The sequence below is a fragment of the Neodiprion lecontei genome, chromosome 1 (genome assembly GCF_021901455.1).
Source record: "Neodiprion lecontei isolate iyNeoLeco1 chromosome 1, iyNeoLeco1.1, whole genome shotgun sequence".
Classification (NCBI taxonomy): Eukaryota; Metazoa; Arthropoda; class Insecta; order Hymenoptera; family Diprionidae; genus Neodiprion; species Neodiprion lecontei.
Window position 1 is genome coordinate 1638547 of NC_060260.1, and position 21568 is coordinate 1660114.

The following is a 21568-nucleotide window of genomic DNA, read 5'->3' on the forward strand; positions in this document are numbered from 1 at the left end:
AATATATGAAATTGTTTTTTCATTATTGTCGGTATATTCGCCAACGACTTATAATATTTCAAAGAGCAAAAAAAGTTTTCCCCGTGTTACTTCCTGCGTAGGATACTTCGATCACAAGGCGGACTATCTCAAGAGTTGACACAGAGAGTTCGAAATTTTCCGTGAACGTCTTTCTTGTCAACTTGCAAGCGTTTAATCCCCTGGGAGCGTAAAAATACAAAAACAACCCCTATTAACGACCACCCCAACATACATATATAAAAAAAAAAAAGAAGAAACGATGTAAAAATCTACGAATAGTACATTTTTCGTATGTTTTTACCCGCTGTTTTTCGCGCACACGAGTGAGAAAAGTAAGTGAAAGAGAGAGAGAGAGAGAGAGCGAGAGCGAGAGAGCGGGCGGTGAAGGGAGGTGGACGCGGCACTTACCAATAGCCGCTGCACACAATCAAAGTTACGATGGGCGGCGGAGGAACGAGGGGCGGGGGGAGGGGGAGGACCGACAGGCAGAAGGAAATGAATCTAAAAATAAATCGTATATTCGGCGGCGAGTCAGGTTGTCGGCGAGGGGGTTGAAGGGGGGCCGGCGCCGACGGCGGTCGGAGGGTGGGGTGGTGGGGGGGGGGGGGTTCCTGACGGCGCCGCTGCGTGTCATTGCTGGCGCCAGCTAATTGTCGAGGCCAGCCGCAGCATGAGCCGAGTTGCTTGCCGCTGCTGCTGCTGCTGCTGCTGACGCTGACCGAACCGACTCGTCGAGTCTTCCTTCTTATTCCTGCCTCCTGTCGGGAGAGACAGTCTCTGCTCTGCTCTCTCTCTCTCTCTCTCTGTCTCTCTCTCTTGCTCTCTGGCTGTCTTGTGTCTGGCGGCGAGAGTCACCTCCTTCATTTCGATCTTTAGTTTATTCGTACTTTACCGATAGGTAGGTAAATTTCGGTTATAGGTATGTGAACTATGCAAAGTTGAAATTGATATTGGTAAGGTTTAAAACGTGTTTATAAACGAAACAACGCGGCGGGGTAAAGAAGATTATCGCCATTTTGCAATTTTAGAATGATTTTTTTTAAATGTTATTTTGTTCTTTTTTTAATTCATAGCCGAACGGGATGCTATTCATCTTATGGCAATCCTGCGTAATAAACAAAGTTGCGGAATAAAGATTGTTTATTTGTTTTTTTTTTGTTTATTTATCAAACATGCGTCGTTACAGTAACGTTACTATAACTTCAAACTCGTGCGATGCGTTATTCGGTATGTTCGTCGAGGTATTTAGCAAAATTTTGAGGAATTTAACAAATTACGCGTTATAACAGACTACAGCTGCGTGTTATAATAGACCGAACAAACGAAATATCAATCTACATACACACGGAAGTTTGTACAAATTTTATGTATCGTTATATATGCATGCATACGCGGACCGTTCGTCATTAATAAGCCGCGGCACTTATCTCTCTAATTAGATGGTTATCTCACTGCTTTCAAATTACACCCGGTCTCTGTAATCGCTGGATTTGGTGGTGCTGCTGCTGTTGCAGGTGTTTTTTGAAAGAGCATTTCGATTACATGATCTTACGCGTCGTTTCTATACGTATAATGTAACACGCGTGACTGAAACGTCGTGGAAACAATTAGGCTGTACATGCGTCCTCCCACTTTATGTCAGTTATACATGTGTAATGCAGCAACATGTTCTCTTTAATATATATTAGAGATGTAACGTTGATACGTTGTACATAGAAAAGCAACGCGAGGCTGAAGTTAGACAGCCGGAACGTTCTAATGTTCGTTCGGACAAAGTAGCGAAGTTCGGAAATCAAAATCTTGTGAATACCCTGAATGTATTTTAAAAAAATTCAGCTTCGTAAAAGCAGCAACGCCGATGCGATGCGCGAAATTTTTCTAGGCGTTCGCGAATCCTGCAAAATATTATCGATGTTATTGCGTGTGTGTACAGTGATTAATCGATCGTTAGATCAATCCACGTAACTACTTGGTTATGGGCGTAACGATTCGAGTTGTAAATGATTATTGAAACAATTGAGCAACACTGCATCCTGCAGCGGCACAAAATCAGCTTATGATGTATGTGAAAATACGTCGGCTGTTGCTGTTGCTGTTGCAATCGTCCCCGTAGTAATTGTAAAACTCGATGTCTTAAAAGGACAAAATATTCTATATACCGACGTTTTATACTCATCGGTCAGCCGGCCAGCTAGCGAGTGATCTAATATTAGAAACCTTCCTATTTTGGAAGCAAAAGTTATTCCATATAACGGATATCGCGTTCCTATTTCACGTTTGACATAATAAATAATAACGCGTTCGGCAGCATTCGTGACTGGAATATCGTATTGCTTTTGTGGTTGATTATTATTCGTCGATTTATCGCTCTACACGTTCTTTCATTTAGGTCTAAAGAATGAATGGTATGAAAAAAATATTACTTTACGTTCGGAAAATTATCAATTATTCATGTAGGTAGTTACCTACTTTTTTCTCTAGTTGCAAAGACGGAGAAACCATACCAGTTAAAAATATAATTGTACACCTAATATAAAACAATTATCATTATTCTGGTTAGACCGCAACGCGTCTCTCTCTCTTTCTCTCTCTCTCTCTTTCTTGCAAGCCGCATAATTGCACCCATCAAGCAGCAGCGGATTTCTGCGAATAGCACATTTTTTTCGAATCCGCGGATTGCTCTGCAGTGCGGGGAGAGATATGTGGAACAGTTAAGCACACTTAATAGCGATGGCGAGTAAGCTAAAAATAATCGATGTATCGATTAATCGAGTCCAGCAAAAATAATGGAACACGTCTCGATTCAATCGGTAAAAAGTAATCGATACATCGATTATTTCTTGTTTTTTTTCAAAACACAGGCATATGAAACGAAAATTTCGTAAATTTCAGTACGTAGTCTTAATAGCGGAAATTTTTTTTTGATAAGTTACACTTTTATGCAAAGAATTTTTTAATTTCATGTGAAAATATTTATTTCTCTTTCACTTGTTACATGGAATAGATACTTAGTAAGTAAGATAATGACAATAATTGATCTCGCGGTGTTTTTAAAATGTTTGAGTGTTTTTTTTTTTTTTTTTATCTCTTGCACCGATCGATCAATTGTAATTCTTATTGTTTTTATCTTTTCAGAGTCGCCGCCACCTCCCTACTGCCTTATTGCCGATAGGTTAAGACCCGAGGGTGAGTAACGTGCAAATTTTCTTTTTCACCTATATTTTTAAACATTCTACATTTCACGTTGTACGATATATAATAATCGTAGACTCGTACGTAAGAGTCGTCGTACGTGAATCGTGTAACGAAACGAACAAATCGTTGACACCGGGATCGGTAAATCATCTCACCGTTTTCGGTTAAATCGGTCGTAACCTTCGTCAATGCTCTAGAATTGGACGCGTTACGGCTTTTAAGGGAAAAAACTGCTCACAATTAGACGTTGGTACGCGCGTACTTGTCGCACACGTATGGTCTAAATCCGTATAAATACCGGTTACACCGTGTGTGCTATAAGGTTACGTGAGAGAGGATCGAGTCCACCCAGTTATATTTATATACACGCTTGTAAGTATGTACAAGGTAGAACCTGGACGATGTTCTCGGACGAGGCGTTTTATTATACACGTGGCGCAGGTGCAATGCAGTTTAATTCACTACGCATATACATACACGTATGCATGCGTAGGTATAATCGATTGTTACATGCGTGAGCGACGAGACTCGATTTTTCGCGATCAGCTTACACGCTTCGGTCTTTGTTATGTCCTTTATGTTTATAATTGTAATTAGCAAACTTTTTCCTTGAAAAAAAAAAAAACAAGAAAAAAAAAGAAAAAACAATAAACAAAGAAAAAAAGAGAAGGGGATCTGCGATCTCGACTACCTAGTCGCTTCCGCAAGGCTTGTAAAAATATTTTACGTACATTATAGCGTGTTTCAGAAAAACATAATTAGCGATTTTACACCATGAGACCTCGTAAAAAGTTGGTTTAGGCCGAAAGAGAGGTTCTGTCGAAAGATGAGCGTTCTACGTTACGTCGAAGATCGCGCTCGGTTGATTTTGCACTTGTGTAAATTTTTTTAAATTTATGAAGTATCGTTATCAAGATTTTTTTTATTGCTTGCATCAATCATGTCAATTTACATCACAAAAAAATACCCACGCTTGTAATATCAAATCTCCGGTTGATGTTTGAAAAGCGTATCTGACGATCTTTTCATTATTAATTCAATGTCACAAAATATTTCTATAATTTAACATGAATTTTTAATTTTAGAGAACAAGATTCCCAGACAATATATTGTATTGTTGTAGATCGTGATCCTTGGGTTGAATATAAATGGCGGGAAAAAATTAATAATTGAAGTGCTTCAACATGTTTCATGACAAATTCAAAAAAAAAAAAAAACAAAAAAAAATGCTACAAGAAAGTGAAAAATCAACTGAGCGTGATCTTCCACATAACGTAGAACGCTCGTCTTTTCACAGAACAATCTTTCTATTTCCAATCTATATTTACATATGATATTTCTAATCTATCCTGGGTGTAGAAAATGCGAAGGACGAACTTGCAATCGAAACGTCCCGATCCCAAGGAGGCAAAACGCGCGTTAAAAAGTCAGTCCATGCCCGGCTCTGTCTGCGGGATGGTATAAAGCCTCTCTCTCTCTCTCTCTCTCTCTCTCTCTCTCTCTCTCTCTCTCTCTCTCTCTCTCTCTCTCTCTCTCTCTCTCTCTCTCTCTCTCTCTCTCTCTCTCTCTCTCTCTTTCTATTTCTCTTTGCATCACACACGCCGTATACGAACGCGCGTGTTACCGGGGTCAATATCTTTCGTTGATAGCGCTAGAGCTACTCGGCTCAACTCTGCTCGAATAAACTGAGTAGCGACTTGCAGCATTAACGTGCTCTCTCTTCGTATTTCTCTCTCTCAGCTCATGGCTCTGTTTGCCCGTGATTGTTAATATTATACGTAGGCAGGTACGCTTCATTTTCAGTTCTCGAATTTAACACTGCCGTGTTTTAAACGCATAGATTTCACGTATACGTAATATTCTACGTTAACGGGTGTCACGAGTACGTACATAATTGTTAATCGGCAATCGAAGACATTGTTGTTGAATACACATGGTATATTTATATACGTGCATGGAGGGGTCGAATTGTGTATAACGTAGGTATTATGTAGGTAGGTAGTGTTAAGTTAAAGAAATGGAAAGAAGAATAACGCGTAAAAAAAAAATAAATAAATAAATATAATTCAATTTTTGCAACACATCCTTTCTAAGTTGAATTTTCGAAGGCTGTGTAAGCGTGCGTAAAGTGTCCAATTTCTGATCAGTGGTGTAAAACAACCCTGGCGCACGAGCTTGGCTGAAATCCTCAATTTTACACCCTAGGCTTTTCTTTGGCGCATGTGCACTTTCCGACAACTAAATTTTATGCACGGATCTTACGCCAGTGACGTCATTGATCTGAATTAAACCCGAAGTTTCTCCCGTGTGATTACAGCGCTCGCCTCGGCTAATTCCGCAAACCTCACACTCGTCCGAAATCGCCCATTTGCCGCACTTTCCGCACTTGTAACTCAATATACTATTTTTTACATAATGTATATAATATACGTACTCGGGGGGGTCCTTATTTGGGGGTCGGACAAATTTTCACTGGAATGTCTCCCAGATCTGTTCCAGATCGTTAAAACAAATCTGTGCAGAGCATCAAGCCTCTACGTCAGCTGGAACACGTGCCTCTAAGCTCCGAAAGTTTTAAATGTAAAATAAATGTAGTTTTTATAATCAGTTATTTCGTATTGTATAACTTTGGTATAAAATGAGGAATCGATTTGAAACTTGGCAGAATTGTTGTTTGTAATGTTCATTCCTATCATTACAAGCAACAACTTTGCTAAGTTTCAAATCGGTCCCTTCATTTATACCAGTCATACAAAACGAACTGACTATTATAAAAACTACACGTATTTCAAATTTAAAACTTTCGCAGCTTACCGGCACGTGTTTCAGTTGACGTAGAGGCTTGATACTTTACAGAGATTTTTTCCTAATGACTTGGAATAGATCCGGGGGGCGTTCCAATAAAAAAATGTCCGACCCCCAAACGAGGACCACCCTAAAACACACATACACAGAGAAAGAGAGAGAGAGAGAGAGAGAGAGACACGTGTTTGAAATCTACGTCACGCGTAAAGCTAAGATTTGTTTTCTCTTTTATCTTTTTTTCCGACTCATTTCGGACACTTTTAATATACACCCGCGTGTTTGTGCGGCATTCTCGTTGTTATTATTTTACGTATTATACGACGAGTGATGATTATACAGAGCTAGTTGTACATATTTACAGGTAAATGCGTGTTCGTGCAATACCTGCGCCTAGCTCGTGTATATCGTATAATATTGTATATCATCGTATAAACGTGTAGTACATAATATACAGCGAACGCATCATATATACCCCCCCCCCCCCCCCAATCATAATTTTGTCATTGTTGTTATGATTGTTATTATATTAATATGCACGCACTTGTACGTGACATATGTATGTGCATATACACATGTTATAACGCGCGGTACGTACATATTTCTTTTGACGGGCGGGATTTCTTATCGTTATAAGGAAAAGAGAGGGGAATAATGAAAAACGAAAAAAGAAACACTGCTAAACAAAAAAATATTCACTCCGCATCGCGCGTGTAGCGATTTCGTCAAGGTTACTACATAGTATAGTATATCGTATACTTGTGTTTTGCACGTATCTTTTGGTGTATCATTTCAGATACATGTGCGTATAATTTGTTCATGCTCTATTATAGTTGCTGATGTAGTGAATTTTTTATTTTCTCATCCTTTTCACCTGCACTGATCGTGAGAGAAAAAAAGTCATTGAATAAACTAAATTCGCGGTCACGGGTGGCGGAGTAAACATTTATTTGTATCAATTCAACATCAATCAATCTAACAAAATCTTTGGTTGATTCAACAAAATTTTTTTAGACGAACAAAAGTATATTGTCGAATTAAGTAAGTATACGTTGTGTTCGCCGCATTTAAAATTAGTTGAATGAAACGATTATCACTCGACTCAAACAATTCTTTCCCTACGTGTACAATTAACGATTTCTGCGAAGTAACTTCTCTACGGTATGTAGTAAATACGATGTAAACGTATAAAAACTGTTGTTCATTCATATTAGAAACTATAGATTCTCCCTCTCACTCTCTCTCTCTCTCTCTCTCTCTCTCTTTCTCTCTCTCTCTCCCTTTCCCTTTATAAATTCTTCTATCTCTATACGTCGCTCTCAAAGTCGGAACACGAGAGAGGAGAGAAACAAACGTCGTGAAGAGAGCATCGCCAGCAGCAGCAGCAGCAGCCACTCGACAGCATCTCCTCGGGCAGCAGAGAGACCAGCTCTTCGACCGGGAGTGGCTCAATGACATTCCAAGGCTTCCTCGCGTGGTCGTGGGGCCCGTTGCTTTCTCACTAAAAATCCATCGTTTCCGGATTGGGAAAATTGCCGGCGTCGTCCCGCGAGCCGTATATCTCCTTTTTTTTTCCTTCTTCTTTTTTTTGCCGGAAAAAAAATTTCGCCCGCTTTTATTCTCAGTTAATTATTATTGAAAGAAAACGAGAGCGATGACGGAGAAGCGAGAGCGAGAAAGAGAGAGAGAGAGAGACACAAGTGGTGAGAATTTTAACAGAGGAATGCCAGTGATGACGCTGTCGTCTTATACAGCAAACCTGCACTCCTGATCTGAAAAATACTTTTGATGAAGAAAAAGACATTTGCACGAAGAAATTATCAAAACAAATCTATCCATTTATGCATGCGTGTGCGCGTCTGAATGCGTGCGTAACCTTTGTATGGTCGGTTATAAAAAACTTGTGAAGATATGTACGTTTTTGTATTTGTATGAAGCGACGCATGCGTGGGTGTAGGTGTATGTAATTCTTTATTATACGTGCATATATTCCGTATACGTTCACGTTCATTGACTAGAAAGAGAAAGAGAGAGAGACAGAAAGAGACAGAGAATTCAATGATCTGTATAAGTATCTATACGTATCTATATATATATATGTATACATATCCGGTATTGGGAAAGTGATTAACGACGTTACGGGTTTATTTTATTATACGGTCTAATCGGTGGATAAAATACGTTACGAAATTTACTACAGGGTACGTATGTTGTATGTAAACGTAAACTTGTAATAGAAGAAGAAGAAAAAAAGCTCAGAAAAAGCTACGATTCTTTATTACATATTATATTCATTCTGAAAATTTTCGACGTATAATTTTCACTTCCTTTCTTCTGATATTCTTTTATACATTGTCTTACCGTTTCTACGTATTATTATTATTAATAATTATTTTCTCTGTTCCGTTCGTCAATTTTTACTAAAACATTTTCAATTTTTCACTGTGAAACATTCAACATGGCGTACGAAAAAACAATTCAGCCTAGATTAATTGTTCCATAAAAAAATAAAACAACAAACAAACTACCGGCACCCTTCAACATCGAGCATTGAGACTTTGAGGATCATCTTTTTTCAAGGTTGGCTCGAGATTTTTCAACTTTGAGTGTAAACATTTTTTTTGAACGGCCAGTCTAATACAGATGTAATCCCCCGTTAGAGAAACTTTTGGCTTTACGCTTTTACCGGATCGACGCGACGCTTCGGAGTTGGTCGCAACGCGACGACGCGGTTCGTCAGGAGAACGGAACGCTTTCGCGGTACATTAGGGGGACCTAAAATAGCTCTTTTAGACGTTTCCAAAGTCCTTAGCTCTTTCTCTCTCGCTCTATACGAACGGAGGAGGAAGAACTATTTTTTCCACATTATAATATAGAAACGCGTCACGCTACACGCTGTAAAAATTCGCTCTTTCTTACCTCGATCATAAAATTATTGTGCAACACGGTGTACGAATAACAGGCTGATATTTATGCAATACATTTATGGAAAATAATGATTCGTATCGGAAAGGAATAATGAAACAGAAAAAATTGTGATTGCGAGTGTAAAAATCATGTTAAAATGATCTTGTCTCAATCTGTTGTTATACACTGAGAAACAATTTTTATCGATGCGATTCTTAAAATTCGCGAATGTATAATACAATATACAATTTAGGGTGATCCTTAGTTGGGGATCGGACAAATTTTCATTGGGATGCACTCTAAATCTGTTCCAAATCATTGACAAAAAATCTGTGTAAAGTTTTAAGCCTCTACGTCAACTGGAACACGTGCCTCTAAGCTCCGAAAGTTTTGAATGTAAAATAATTTTGAATGTAGTTTTTATAACCAGTTATTTCGTTTTTACGATTGGTATAAACGAAGAGACTGATTTGAAACTTGACAGAGTTGTTGCTTACGGTGATAGGAACAAACTCTAATAATTTCAAAATTTTATCATAATTTTATAATGTATATTTTCTTTTATATGAGCTTAATAGCATCACATTTATTAGGATTATATGCAAGCAAACAATAATTATAAAATTTTGAAATCTTCAGGGTTCGTTCCTATCATTATAAGCAACAACTCTGTCAAGTTTCAAATCTGTCCCTAAATTTATACGAGTCATACGAAACGAAACAACTGGTTATAAAAACTATTTGTATTTTACATTTAAAACTTTCGGAGCTTAGAGGCACGTGTTCCAGTTGACGTAGAGGCTTGAAACTTTACAAAGAATTTTTTTTCGCGATTTGAAACTGATCAGGGGGGGCGTCCCGAATTTTTTTGAAATTTTTCTGGTCCCCGAAAGAGGACCACCCTAGACATAAATATTCTCACTGACAGGGGATGAAATTGAGTACTTTACGCGTTTCGAGTACCCGTAATACTTAATGAAATATCGGAGTCCCTAAATGAGAAAGACAGCGACATTCCCCCTGCAGCTCGAAGCTGCGTAGCGATAACAGGAAACGGTGCTGCGTTCCTCTCGAGGGAAAAGCAGCCAGCCAGCCAAGCATGGTTAGAAGCGTTCGTTCCTTCGCCTTGGATATAATGTCGAGTCTCGGAGTCTACAACCCAAGAATCTTGAAAGAATGCGACCGACCGACCCACCGAGAGAACCGAGAGTCCGACGTTTGTGACGTCAGCCTCCCTCCCTCTCTCTCTCTCTCTTTCTCCCTTTGCCTCCTTGTTCCTCTGCTGCTGCTCCTTATTTTTCTTTTTCTTTTTCCATGGTTCTTTGCTTAATGAATTATCTCTACAACCTTCGGTCCCTTGCCCGAAGCCGTCACAATTATTGTGCGCAAGTTTCATCGTTTCTGGATATGGCGTATATACTCGTACGTATATTCACCGATTTGCACGCCGATCTATTTTCTGCGCACTTTCGATTACTCCGATCGGCTCGAAAGTCGATCGTTGACATTAATCGGTATTCACAGTTTTGTGTTGTTCGAAATTTTTCTCCGAACCTCGGCGGTTAAAATCGCGTTTCGATTCACGTAACTCGGGTCGACACGATCCGATCTGTGAATGACAAGATATTGTAATGGAAGTATCGCCGCCCGGTGTACAGAGGCAGGATAATATATTATTATATTATGTCTCAGTCACAGCTTCCATACGGTTGTTTTGTCGCGACGATCGAGTTATGCAATAGCTTAGTTTTGCGTGGAAAAATCCTATCTCCCTCTAGGTATATTAATATGTGTCCTCTGGGTGTAGTAATCCGTGAGTCGAACACGCGTACGGAAGCTAGTCAGTCGGTCGCGAATCCGACTGGCAGAAGTAGAAGTTATCGAATACGACAAAGAAGAAGAAAAAAGAAGAATGAGAAAAAGATTGGGGGGGGGGGGGAGAGATAGAGAGAGAAGCAAGCCGCTACCGCATCAAAATAGCGTCGCGCGTTTTTTCCTCTTTTTACGTTATACATACACGAACGTATATACGCGCATACGTAATATTATACGTATGTATACTCGCACACTCACGGAGGAATTATTAAGACGACTCGCCTCGCGAGAAAAACAACTCGCGGAGGCGAATTAAAAAAAAAAAAAAATTTCCACCCCACTCCCATTTTTTTTCTCCCCACCTAATTCAATGTAACTTTCATTCTCATCCTGATCGTTATCTATTTATTTACTTAATTATTACTACGCTTGATTTTTTTTTTTTTTTCTCATTCCTGTTCAGAGGCAGTTCATTTAGTTCAGTTTTTTTCAACATGTATGTATATATATACAAGTTTTCCTCATTGATGGATTTCAGATCGTGCACCGAGCGAAGGTGGAGGCGAAGGAGACGCCGACGCGGTGATTAATCGGCACAGAAACGCAAACCCACCACCACTTCCCGGATCCCTGACTACGAACGGTGAAGGTATTTGCAATTTTTTACAAGAATAGACCATCGATGCTTATCGTTAATATAATACACGCGGATATTATGTAGAACGGTGTGTCGATTAGGTAATAGGATTTAGAGACGAAAACAATTTGCTCATTCACAAGGTGAGGTGAGGTGAGACACGTGGCACGTGGTGTGAGGCCAACCAGCTGGAAGCCGTCCTCTCTCTCTCTCTCCCCCTCTCTCTCTTTCTCTCGCTCTCTCGCTCTTTCTTATCTCATTATTATTTTTGTTACAGCTTCTTTTTAGTTTTGAATTTATCATTCTCCCTTACTCTGGCTCTTTTTCTTTTTTTTTTCTATTTTTCTTGCACCAAACGTTGTAACATTATACCTGTCCATATACAAACAGAGACTCGATCACGCGTTTGTGTAGACGTTCATTAATCGGTTAGGTACACATCTTTGTTGTATAACTTGACGATCGCGATACGATGAATGCGGATTATCGACAAATGCAAGTTACTCAACCGTATTATTAAATTGTTACGGTGTAATTAAGTTAACTGGATTAGATTATCCATGCTGAAATTGCATTTTTAAACGCTAACCGAACACTCGTCGCCTGATGTAGACATTTTACGTAGGATAGTAAATTTTATATAAATATTCGACGATACGATATCTTCTCTTCAGGCTTGAAATATCCACGATCCGAATAACTCCGGTACTCAATATCCATATAATTTTTCAAACTTTGAACCGTATATGAATATATACGTAATATTTTTGAATGCATATTGTGGAAAAACTATTAAACGTTTTTGTAGAGCTCGTCGAGACCTTGAAAACTTTTGAGCATACCTTTCCGTTATTTCCAAGAGTTTAATCAGCATTCGCACGAGTGTTTGATCCCATTCCGAATAGGCTTACAAATTTCGTTATATATCGGAAATAATCGATCTGGTTTTAACGAAATGTATCCTAAAACTGGGCCAGACATTTTAGCTATCGACAGAAAAAAGAATAATCAAAATCGGTTCGGTAGTCCCCGAGTTACAAGCGAACATACACGCAAAGAGAGACTTCGAGTTTTATGTATGGGGCATTCCACGCCAACTCCGTAAACGATTGACCATGACGTTTTATTAATTTCACCAAGGATTTTTTCCGCATTAGTACGACCCTTGAAAAGCTTCCAAGAAATTTTTGAAATATTTTTTCATCACTCGTCCTTAAAAAACACCCAAATTGATTTTTACGAAACAAGAAGAAGAAAAAAACATTTAGTTTACGAAATGAAACATTTTCACTCAAGACTCGGACTGGGACCTCGTGTTTTTTATATGTTTTAATCGTCTTTTCTATTTTCATACCTGTTAAAAATCTATTACAACGCATACCGCATCTCCGATTTGATTACCGACTTTTTAAAATTGTTTCTTCAGTTCTAAAACACACTCCAACACTTTTGGCGTTGTAATTTTTTTTCACAAATAGTATTTTTTGAAAAAAGTGGCGAGGGAGTTTCTCAGAACGGGAGAAATAATTTGAAAAATCCGTAGTCAAATCGGAGATGCGGTATAGTATATTATCAACAGTTTTCAAGCAGTTGTGAAAATAAAAAATAAAAAAAAAAAACTATCTCCCACTCTGAATCTTTCGTGAAAATGTTTCATTTCGGTAACGGGATAAAAAAAAGTCTCGGGGTAAAGACGAATGATTTGAAAAAAAAGTTTTGCAAAAAATTCTCGGAAACTTTTCCAACGGTCGTTTACCAGCGCGGAAAAAATTCCTGGTTGAAACTGAAAAATGTCATGGTCAACCGTTTCACCGAGTTAGCGTGAAAAGCCCCCCCCCCCCCGTATACGGTTGGAGAAGAGAAGAAAAGAAGGCATATATAGTACGTAATTCCGATCTTGGCAAGTGTAAGTGACACTCGTCTTCTTCTTCTTCTTCTTCTTCTTCTTCTTCTTCTTCTTCTTCTTCTTCTTCTTCTTCTTCTTCGGGTTCTCGAGGAGCCGGTCGGTAAGGTTGGTGGCTGCGTCTCGACGCCGCTCTGCCCGAATGCCGGGTATCTAGAGAGAGGGGCCGAAAGGACGTCGGTGGGTTTGAGGTGGAGGTGGGGGCGGGGGCGGGGGTTGGGGGGGGGGGGGGGGGTGAGAGGGGGTTTGGCTGGCGCCAGACAGCTGCCGCATGTGCCGCGACCTCGCTCGGCTGCCCTGCCATGGCTTTGCCTCTGCTTTTGCCTTTGCCTTCCTTCCACTATCGCTACCACCGACGTTACGAACGTAACGCACAACGTAGCACGTACAACGCTGTGCTTTATTGATTTATTTGTCAGTCAAGTTTTGACGCTTTTCTAACATCAGGTATATAAATTCTATCTATGTTGGATATATTATTGTTGAACGTAACGCATATACGTATATACCTACTGTACAATTGTTGACACATCTCTCTCTCTCTCTCTCTCTCTTTCTCTCTTGCCTCTCGGTTGATACGTGTACGTGTGTGTATAATTGTGCGTACCTGTATCAGGTGTAATGTATAATATAAACGTTAATAGGCACGGGATGTAATTTAATTGCAAGCGCGTTGTTTTCAAGTATAGTATGTATGGATGTGTGATTGGAGGAAAGATGGTCGTAGAGGGAAAGGTGCACCGTTTCATAGTTATCTGAACGCTGTTAATTGTAGGGAAGAAATTTAAAGGACGTATGCAGTATTTTTATTTCGTACTATATGTAGAGGAATGATCCAGTTTTGCTGTTACAAAGCAACGGATAAAAATAACGTGTCTCTAATATTGTCATGCTTAAATTAAAAGATCGAGTTTTTTTTTTTGAGGGCGCCGAACAATGGTTCGTGATATATAATATAATCGACGTTGTCTACAAAGTTCATGTTTTATTTTCTAAATAATTGAGCAATACAGCCATTTAACATAATTATACTTTCAATTTAAATCTATTGTTAGGTTTATCGTCGGTCTGTGTTTCATACTTATAAATTATGAACTCAATATGCATAAATTGTGCAATATAACGACATCCATCGCAGGACGCGTGTCGCGAAAATTATGATGTATAACGGCGAGAAATACTCTGCATCTCGGGAGCATTGCAGAGTAGCAGCAGCAGCAACAGCAGGAACGGCTGCGAAAACAAGGATCATGATTCAGCGCGAAAAAAGGAAAAGCTCAAATAAAAGCAACAGGTTGTCCGCGGAACGCTTCTTCTTCTTCTTCTTCTTCTCTTATATAAGTTGGGTTTGGTCAGGTTGGCTTAACTCCGGTTATATTATACGAACGCGTTCCGCATCTTTCGCTTTATGGACATCCTGGTCGTATTCATCGTCGTATGCACGATGTAACAGCTATCCCTCAACGCGCTATGACTTTCCTTCCTTCCTTATACGTGTTGTTAGGGTGTTGACGAATTTTTCTTACCCCCCCCCCCAAATTAGCTTCAAATAAGTCGAAAACAATCGCCTAAGTTTTTTTTGTTTCGGATTTTTACGTCAACTTTAAGATCGTCCGCTTTGTGATCGAAGTTTCTTATGGAAATCAACGAGGGAAAAGCTTTTTTTTCTCAGTATATATTTTATTACAAGAGTGATGATGTTCGAAAAAATCTGTAACCGCGAGGTTTTAGTGGGCGTTAGTGATACTATCAGAAAAAAAAATTGACATCATCATACCGGGCAACCTAGACGAATTGCACACCCTCGAAATTCGTCTTCTTTTTTATTTAGAGGAAGTGCAATTTGTATAGATGGTACGGTGATACGATGATGTGAATTTTTTTTTTTTATCACTCTTACAATGAAACTGAGAAAAAAAGTTTTTCCCACGTTAATTTCCATAAAGAAACTTCTGTCACAAAGCGGACTAAACTCGTAGAGTTTGAGGTAAAATTTGAAGTTGATTTTGGAAGGTGGGGTGGAAAAAATTGCTCAACACCCTGAACAAGGACCACCCTAACGTATTGTACGTTATATACAGAGGATGGCTTATATTTTCCTTGTTTGCTTATTTGAAATTTCTTCATGTACTCGATGTAAAACGAAAAATCTTGGAACAAAAGCCCGCGGCGTCTGCGTTATACTATACTTGTACGCGGGTAAATAAAAAATGTTTTGAGATGTTCGGTAGGTGATAAAACACCCCTTCGACACGTACGTAACGCACGGACATCAAAGGCGCGACGTAAATCGATCGAGGGTCAAGGCCGTCGTTCGCAGCTTCCCTCACGGTCGTTGGTTCGTTATTTGATCGCCGGCGGCTGACTCGGCGGGTTAAAGGGGATGTTTTGGGCTCCTAGAAAAGCACGAGCTTATTCAGCGGTGTCCTCGTACTTTTATTTACCGTATCCGGTATCCGGTATTTGTTATTTCGCCTGATTTCCGCTCTTCCGTTTTCGTCTCGTCCTATATTCTCGAAACGTTTCCTATCGTCCAGTTCCAACCACGTTCTCCTCAAAATATCGTATTATACCGCGAAGCGTGATTATTACGCGCGGTATGCAATACCCGACGTTTCAAAGCCTGCGGTTCACCGCTCCGACCGAGCGAATGTCGAAACACTCGAGCAAATTTATCTCAAATACATGTGCTAACCAACCTCCGTTTCTCTATCTCGCTTCGGATTCTTTCCTCTTTCTCAATTATATTCATCCCCTCTTTTATACTTGAACCGCACTGTAATACAACTGATGAGATTGCAACCTCGACACGCGGTTGTCTCTCTCGCCTGCACACAGCTGACGAATAATTACCGTATACCTGCACTGTATAATAATAGCAATGATAATAATAATAACAACAATAATAATAATATCATCATCATACCGTCTGTCGGAAAAAAAAAGAAAAATATAACAAGAAATTTGACTGATCTGTGTATATCATGTGTGTGTAATTTGAACGAGAACGAAATCGGTTGTCTAGTCGTCGGGAGTGAGGAGCAGACAACGGGGGGAGAAGGGGGGGGGGGGTGATTAAATGAGTTCCGAACGCTGAACAAGGCTGGTAATTTTACGTATATGCCTATGTATGTATGTATGTGGAAAAGGGAACGAAATGGAAGAAGGGTGCATCGGGTGAAAAGCCTGCGGCAACGAACGTGGAGACCCTGTGCCAGAGTTGGTTTCTGCAACTTTGCATATTTTAAAGTTTCGCCATTTTCTAAGTTCGACGTTCGCGTTCGCGTATTGCATTACGAACATGCGTGTATTTTGCGAACATATCCGCCCAGGTGGCAACCTAGGATAATATTCGTACATTAGAAGGTAACTGCGCGTATGTAACAGCTTAAATCGCAGATCGATACTTGTGGTATGGATGGTGTAGGTGTATAGGTATAAACATTAATGTTCGTGTGTAATCGGACGTTGTATTGTACATACTTCGCATATATATAATATTATATGCGCTTCGAACAAAAACAAATCTCTCTCTATTTCTTTTTCCGTTTGTTTGTAGATTGTAGGAGTGCGTAGGCTTGATAAATGAAAAATAGTTGATAACGCAAGCCGAAAAGGATATTATCTTTTTTATACCGTGTGTTAAAATTGTTCGAGTTGCGATGCAATTACGGGCTAGTATAAATTATATGTGTGTGTGTGTGTGTGTGTGTGTGTATAAATGTGAAAAATGGAAGTTTCTTTGTTATTTTTCGCGTCATACCGAAACACCGAATTGAGAGAGTAAGGAAGAAAGAATGTGAATGAACGAATGAATGAACGAATGACAGACCTAAAACCAACAACTCGATCATCGCTGAGGTAGTAAGCGTACCTGTCTTATTACCTCTACACATACCGACACAGATATTACACACGAGTCGACTGCATCCAACCAGTTGCAGGTCAGTCATTCGGTTGATCCCTTCCGTTGCGGGAGGACGGGGCACGTGATTCAGGTAGACGCAATGCACTTTTCGTCTCGTCGAAAAACCCTCAAACAAGAAGAGCGAAGCGATAATCGGTCAGGCCTCGAAGGCCTCTCCTCTCGTCTCGTCTCCTCTCCTCCGTCTCTCCCTTCCTCGAAAATCCGCCCGGCGCATCCCGCGAAGGGCTTCTTCACCAACTCAAAAGAGAGAAGCTACGCCGGGAGGCCAAGCGATCGGTTCGAATAGGTGCGTGCAGCAGGGAGGCAACGGAGGCCTGTTTGCTCGCTTCGGTTGCAGCACGATGGCCGGTGAGGAACAAGGAATACGTACACACTTGGCCGGTGAATATGCGGTGTGTGCCGACGCCGCCTGCCTTCGGAGGGGGGCTGGAGGGGCTGAGAGGAAGATGAGGAACAGGAGGGCGAGGGGGGAGAGGCTGCCAGGCGGCGCCCGGTATGTGGCGCCTTCACTGGCGTCGGGCCATCTTTTATTCTCCCATTACAAGGCACATCGACGCGTCTCTTTCTCATACACACGGGCAACACCCTGCACGTACGTGCGATACGTCGTACCTATCTATCTATCCTTTATGACTTGTTATGCGGACGAGAGAATCGCGTATGAATCGGCGAAAAGAGCAACGACGGAGAGGTCTAGGTACGATGGGAAAAAGAGAGAGAGAGAGAATGTAGGTAGGTACGTACAGTACGCATACCCACGTAACCACATACTTATATATACGGACGACCGCGAGACGCGAGGCATTTGTTTGCAATTTTACGACCGGTCCGACTGGGCGCCGATTTTTGCCTGTGTATTTGTTACACGTACGAGTTGTGTAGTCGCAATTGTAAATGGATCTGTACGTACGTGCTCGTAGGTATGTGGAGTATAATTGTAGCCTACCTGAAATGTGCATAATATTGTAATATATAAACGTATCGTGAAAGAGATGCGCGTGCGGTGTGTACATTTTTATTACATAATTATAATGTGTAAGTTTCGATTCTCTTGCTTGACGTATTCGTGATTTATTGTCATCAGTTGTTATTGTACGTGTTACAGACCTTTACGTGTTTTAACTTCTAATTTGTGTTATTAGTTTTTGATAAATATCGCGATCATTGACGACTCGCTCGTGTTCGGGTATACCGAATTATTGAGAGTATTTGTTTGTTCAATTCTATCTGCATACCTGCAGCGATGAAACGATATAGCTGTAAACAGTCGTGAGAAGAAAGAAAAAAGGAATGGTTAAATTGAAAAAATATACACCAGCGTGAAATTTCTGTTTGTGTAATTTCTCGTCTCCCGCTGCAAGGTATTAAACATTCGAATATTGATTCGCACTTTGAGAGATGGGTCTATATTGCAATTTCGTTTCTTGTTTTTACCGTTTTTTTTTCCCACAACTCACAACTTTTGAAACTTGTCGAAAATATACACAGGTAAACGAGTATATATACGATGACGAGTGTATCTTATACCCTGTACATAAAACACGCGTCTATTTTCGCCGTATAATCTGCGATTATATCTACCGGGATTGATCTGATCTGATTTGATTTGATTTGATTTGATTTGATTTGAGAAATGATTCGAACCTTTGCATGCTTCGCGCGTTCGACAAACGGTATTACGTTAATAATAATGCACCGGCATGTATGTTTTACAAAACTCCCAATAACCTTCGCGTGTGCGATAAATTGATTTGTGAAAGGTGGGACGGAAAAATTCCGAAATGCACGGAGAGCCGCAATATGCACTGTCGCATCGTAAGTGCGTGACTTTGATCTCCTTATCGCGAGGGAGAAAGAAAGACAGAGAGAGAGAGAGAGAGATTGATGGATTGATGGATTGAGTGACGCGACGCGCCTTTCTCTATCGTTCCCGTCATCGTCGTCGTCGTCGATGGTTACACAGCTATCTTATTCTCGGCGACGAACTTTCGGCCCTGTCTGTATAACGCACTTTATACATACGCAGGTAAACATACCTACACGTGTATGTGTCACAAATATGGCAGATATCACGACACTAGAGATATCCACGTACGTGTACATACTCGAAGTCCATAAGGTATGATATACCGCGGTAGGTATGTACCTACATTTCACGGAGTGTTTGTCGTGCGTTAATATACATCCTTCTCTCTCTCTCTCCGCATCTCTCCTCGACTCATACACGCGCGTTCCGTACGCTCTGGTATATTCAATGCACCTATACCTAATACCTACGCCACTATATGCCCAGCCATTATCCTACCTTTGCTCTTCGGTCTCTCGGCAGTCGGCAGGAAGGCCGTTTGAAGGACAGACGAGAGCCGTCCGTGTATATCTACCTCGTACGTATATACGTGTAGCTCGAGTACGTTACGTACGTGTGTGTAGGTACGTACACAGTGACGGAGAAGGAGTGTATTAGGAAAGCGACGTCGCGTCGCCTCGTGCAGTCATGGGCCTGTGTTAATTGTTGCATGCATATGCAGACGCGTTACGTTCCACGATGCACACCTTGGGGAGGGGGGGCGATTAGATACGTTGTTAGTCATACACACTTAAAATTACTGCTGCAGAATGTCACGCGAAACCCGCGTTATTCCATATCGTCTATATTTCGTGTATCCCTTGACGTTGAAAAAGTAAATGTAATCGTAGGTTTCGGATCGAACTTTATAACCTGACATATGTAATACGTTGAACACCGTCGCGTCATTATTATTTTGCTTCTTATCTCATTGTTGCATATAATTAATCAAAAATCTGCCAAAGTCCGCTCTAACATTCAGTCGTGTGGTTATTCGTCTTTCTTTTCTTTCTTCATTAAAATTGTTTACACTTCGCGCGTACATTTAATACTAACAAATTGAAAGAGAAAAAAAAAATACAAATACAAATACAAAATTTAAAAAACAAAAACGAATATTGCAAGAAGAAAATGTCGTTGCCTGGACATTATTGTAATGCATGCGTACGCGTGTGTAGCTACGTACAGATTGTGCATAAATGCATACATGTAAATTGCGCGAGGCGCCGGGAAGAAACAAGTTTGTTTTGCCCGCCAGCTAGTGTCGAGTCGCATTGTGCAGCAAGCACCAAGGTGTACGTTATGAGCGCATACGACGAGTCTCTCTCTTTCCCTCTCCCTCCCTCCCTCTCTCTCGTGCTTTTACTTGGAATTTACATATATGATATACACCGCGCGACCGTTTGTCGGCAGACATGAAAGCAGCGTGCAGACTTGTACAAATGCCGCGGCGGACGTTTCGCGGGTAAAACGCGTCGCGTCCGTCTGTGTTCGTTGCGTGTGTTTATAATGGATGCAATATTATTGCCCGGTGGAATGCAGCTTTGTTTAATAATCGAGACGCACATAGGCGTACGTACGAGGTGTCCGTCCTAACGATATTCCAAGTTAAACCTATGCGTACTCACGTGTGTGCACCCGGGCACGCGTCGAAACGTTGCTGGTGCGAAAATGCGAGAGGGCGAAAATATGCACGTACGTATGGATGTATGCGGTGAACCGTTTACATTGGCGATAAGCTGCTGCTGTTTAAAAGAACGATGTGATAAAGTTACAGAATCAACCGAAGCGGAACACTCTTCTTATTATATACATAACACAATATTATACGCACGCTTGCGGAATGTAAGAGAGCGAAAAAAAAAAAAACAAACAAAATTAAGAATACACGCATACGTAATTGTGCAAAGAAGATAAAAAGAGGAAAAAAAAAGAACGGAACATACGCGGGGCTTGGCCCCGTTACACGTACGGACGTACGTACGTATGCATGAATGTACGTATATGCGTGCGCATGTGCGTACGAACGCATGTACGAATGATTGCGAAAAATCGCTCAAATCGCTCCAAATCTCGCCGGTTTCTACGAAGTAATTACGAACGTTATGTGCGGTCGTTCACGTACGCGCGTGACTTTGTACTTTGTATAAATGTATGGAACGTAAAATTGGCATGCCATTTCTCAGACGTGTATAAACGGTACGTAATGTATACGCAGCTTTGCTATTCGCGAGTTGACGTATCGTATACACATGTATGCTTCGTATGGACGCGTTTACGTTGCTTCCTGATCGTTTTTAAATCACTACGATGTATGTATATCGGGGTGGTTCATTTTAAATTTTTGTGTTTTTTTATTCATGGAAAAAAAAAAAATTGTCGCAAGACGATACGATACGAAAAAGATAAACTAATTATACATACAAGTCCGTAAGGTGTAGACGTAAAAATAAATAAATAATATTACAAGAATTGGTACAGCGACCTCTAAATATTTTCCTACCTCCTCCAGCT

The 21568-nt window shown here is 40.5% G+C and overlaps 1 protein-coding gene across 1 annotated transcript in view; it reads left to right on the forward strand.

The window, feature by feature from the left end:
* Positions 1 to 21568, forward strand: part of LOC107217098 (mothers against decapentaplegic homolog 2) — a 38432-nt gene that overhangs the window by 5987 nt on the left and 10877 nt on the right. Inside the window, exons 2-3 of the mRNA XM_046737908.1 lie at positions 3157 to 3207; positions 11279 to 11389. Of these exons, the coding sequence (XP_046593864.1) occupies positions 3157 to 3207; positions 11279 to 11389 (162 nt within the window). The remainder of the gene's footprint in view (positions 1 to 3156; positions 3208 to 11278; positions 11390 to 21568) is intronic.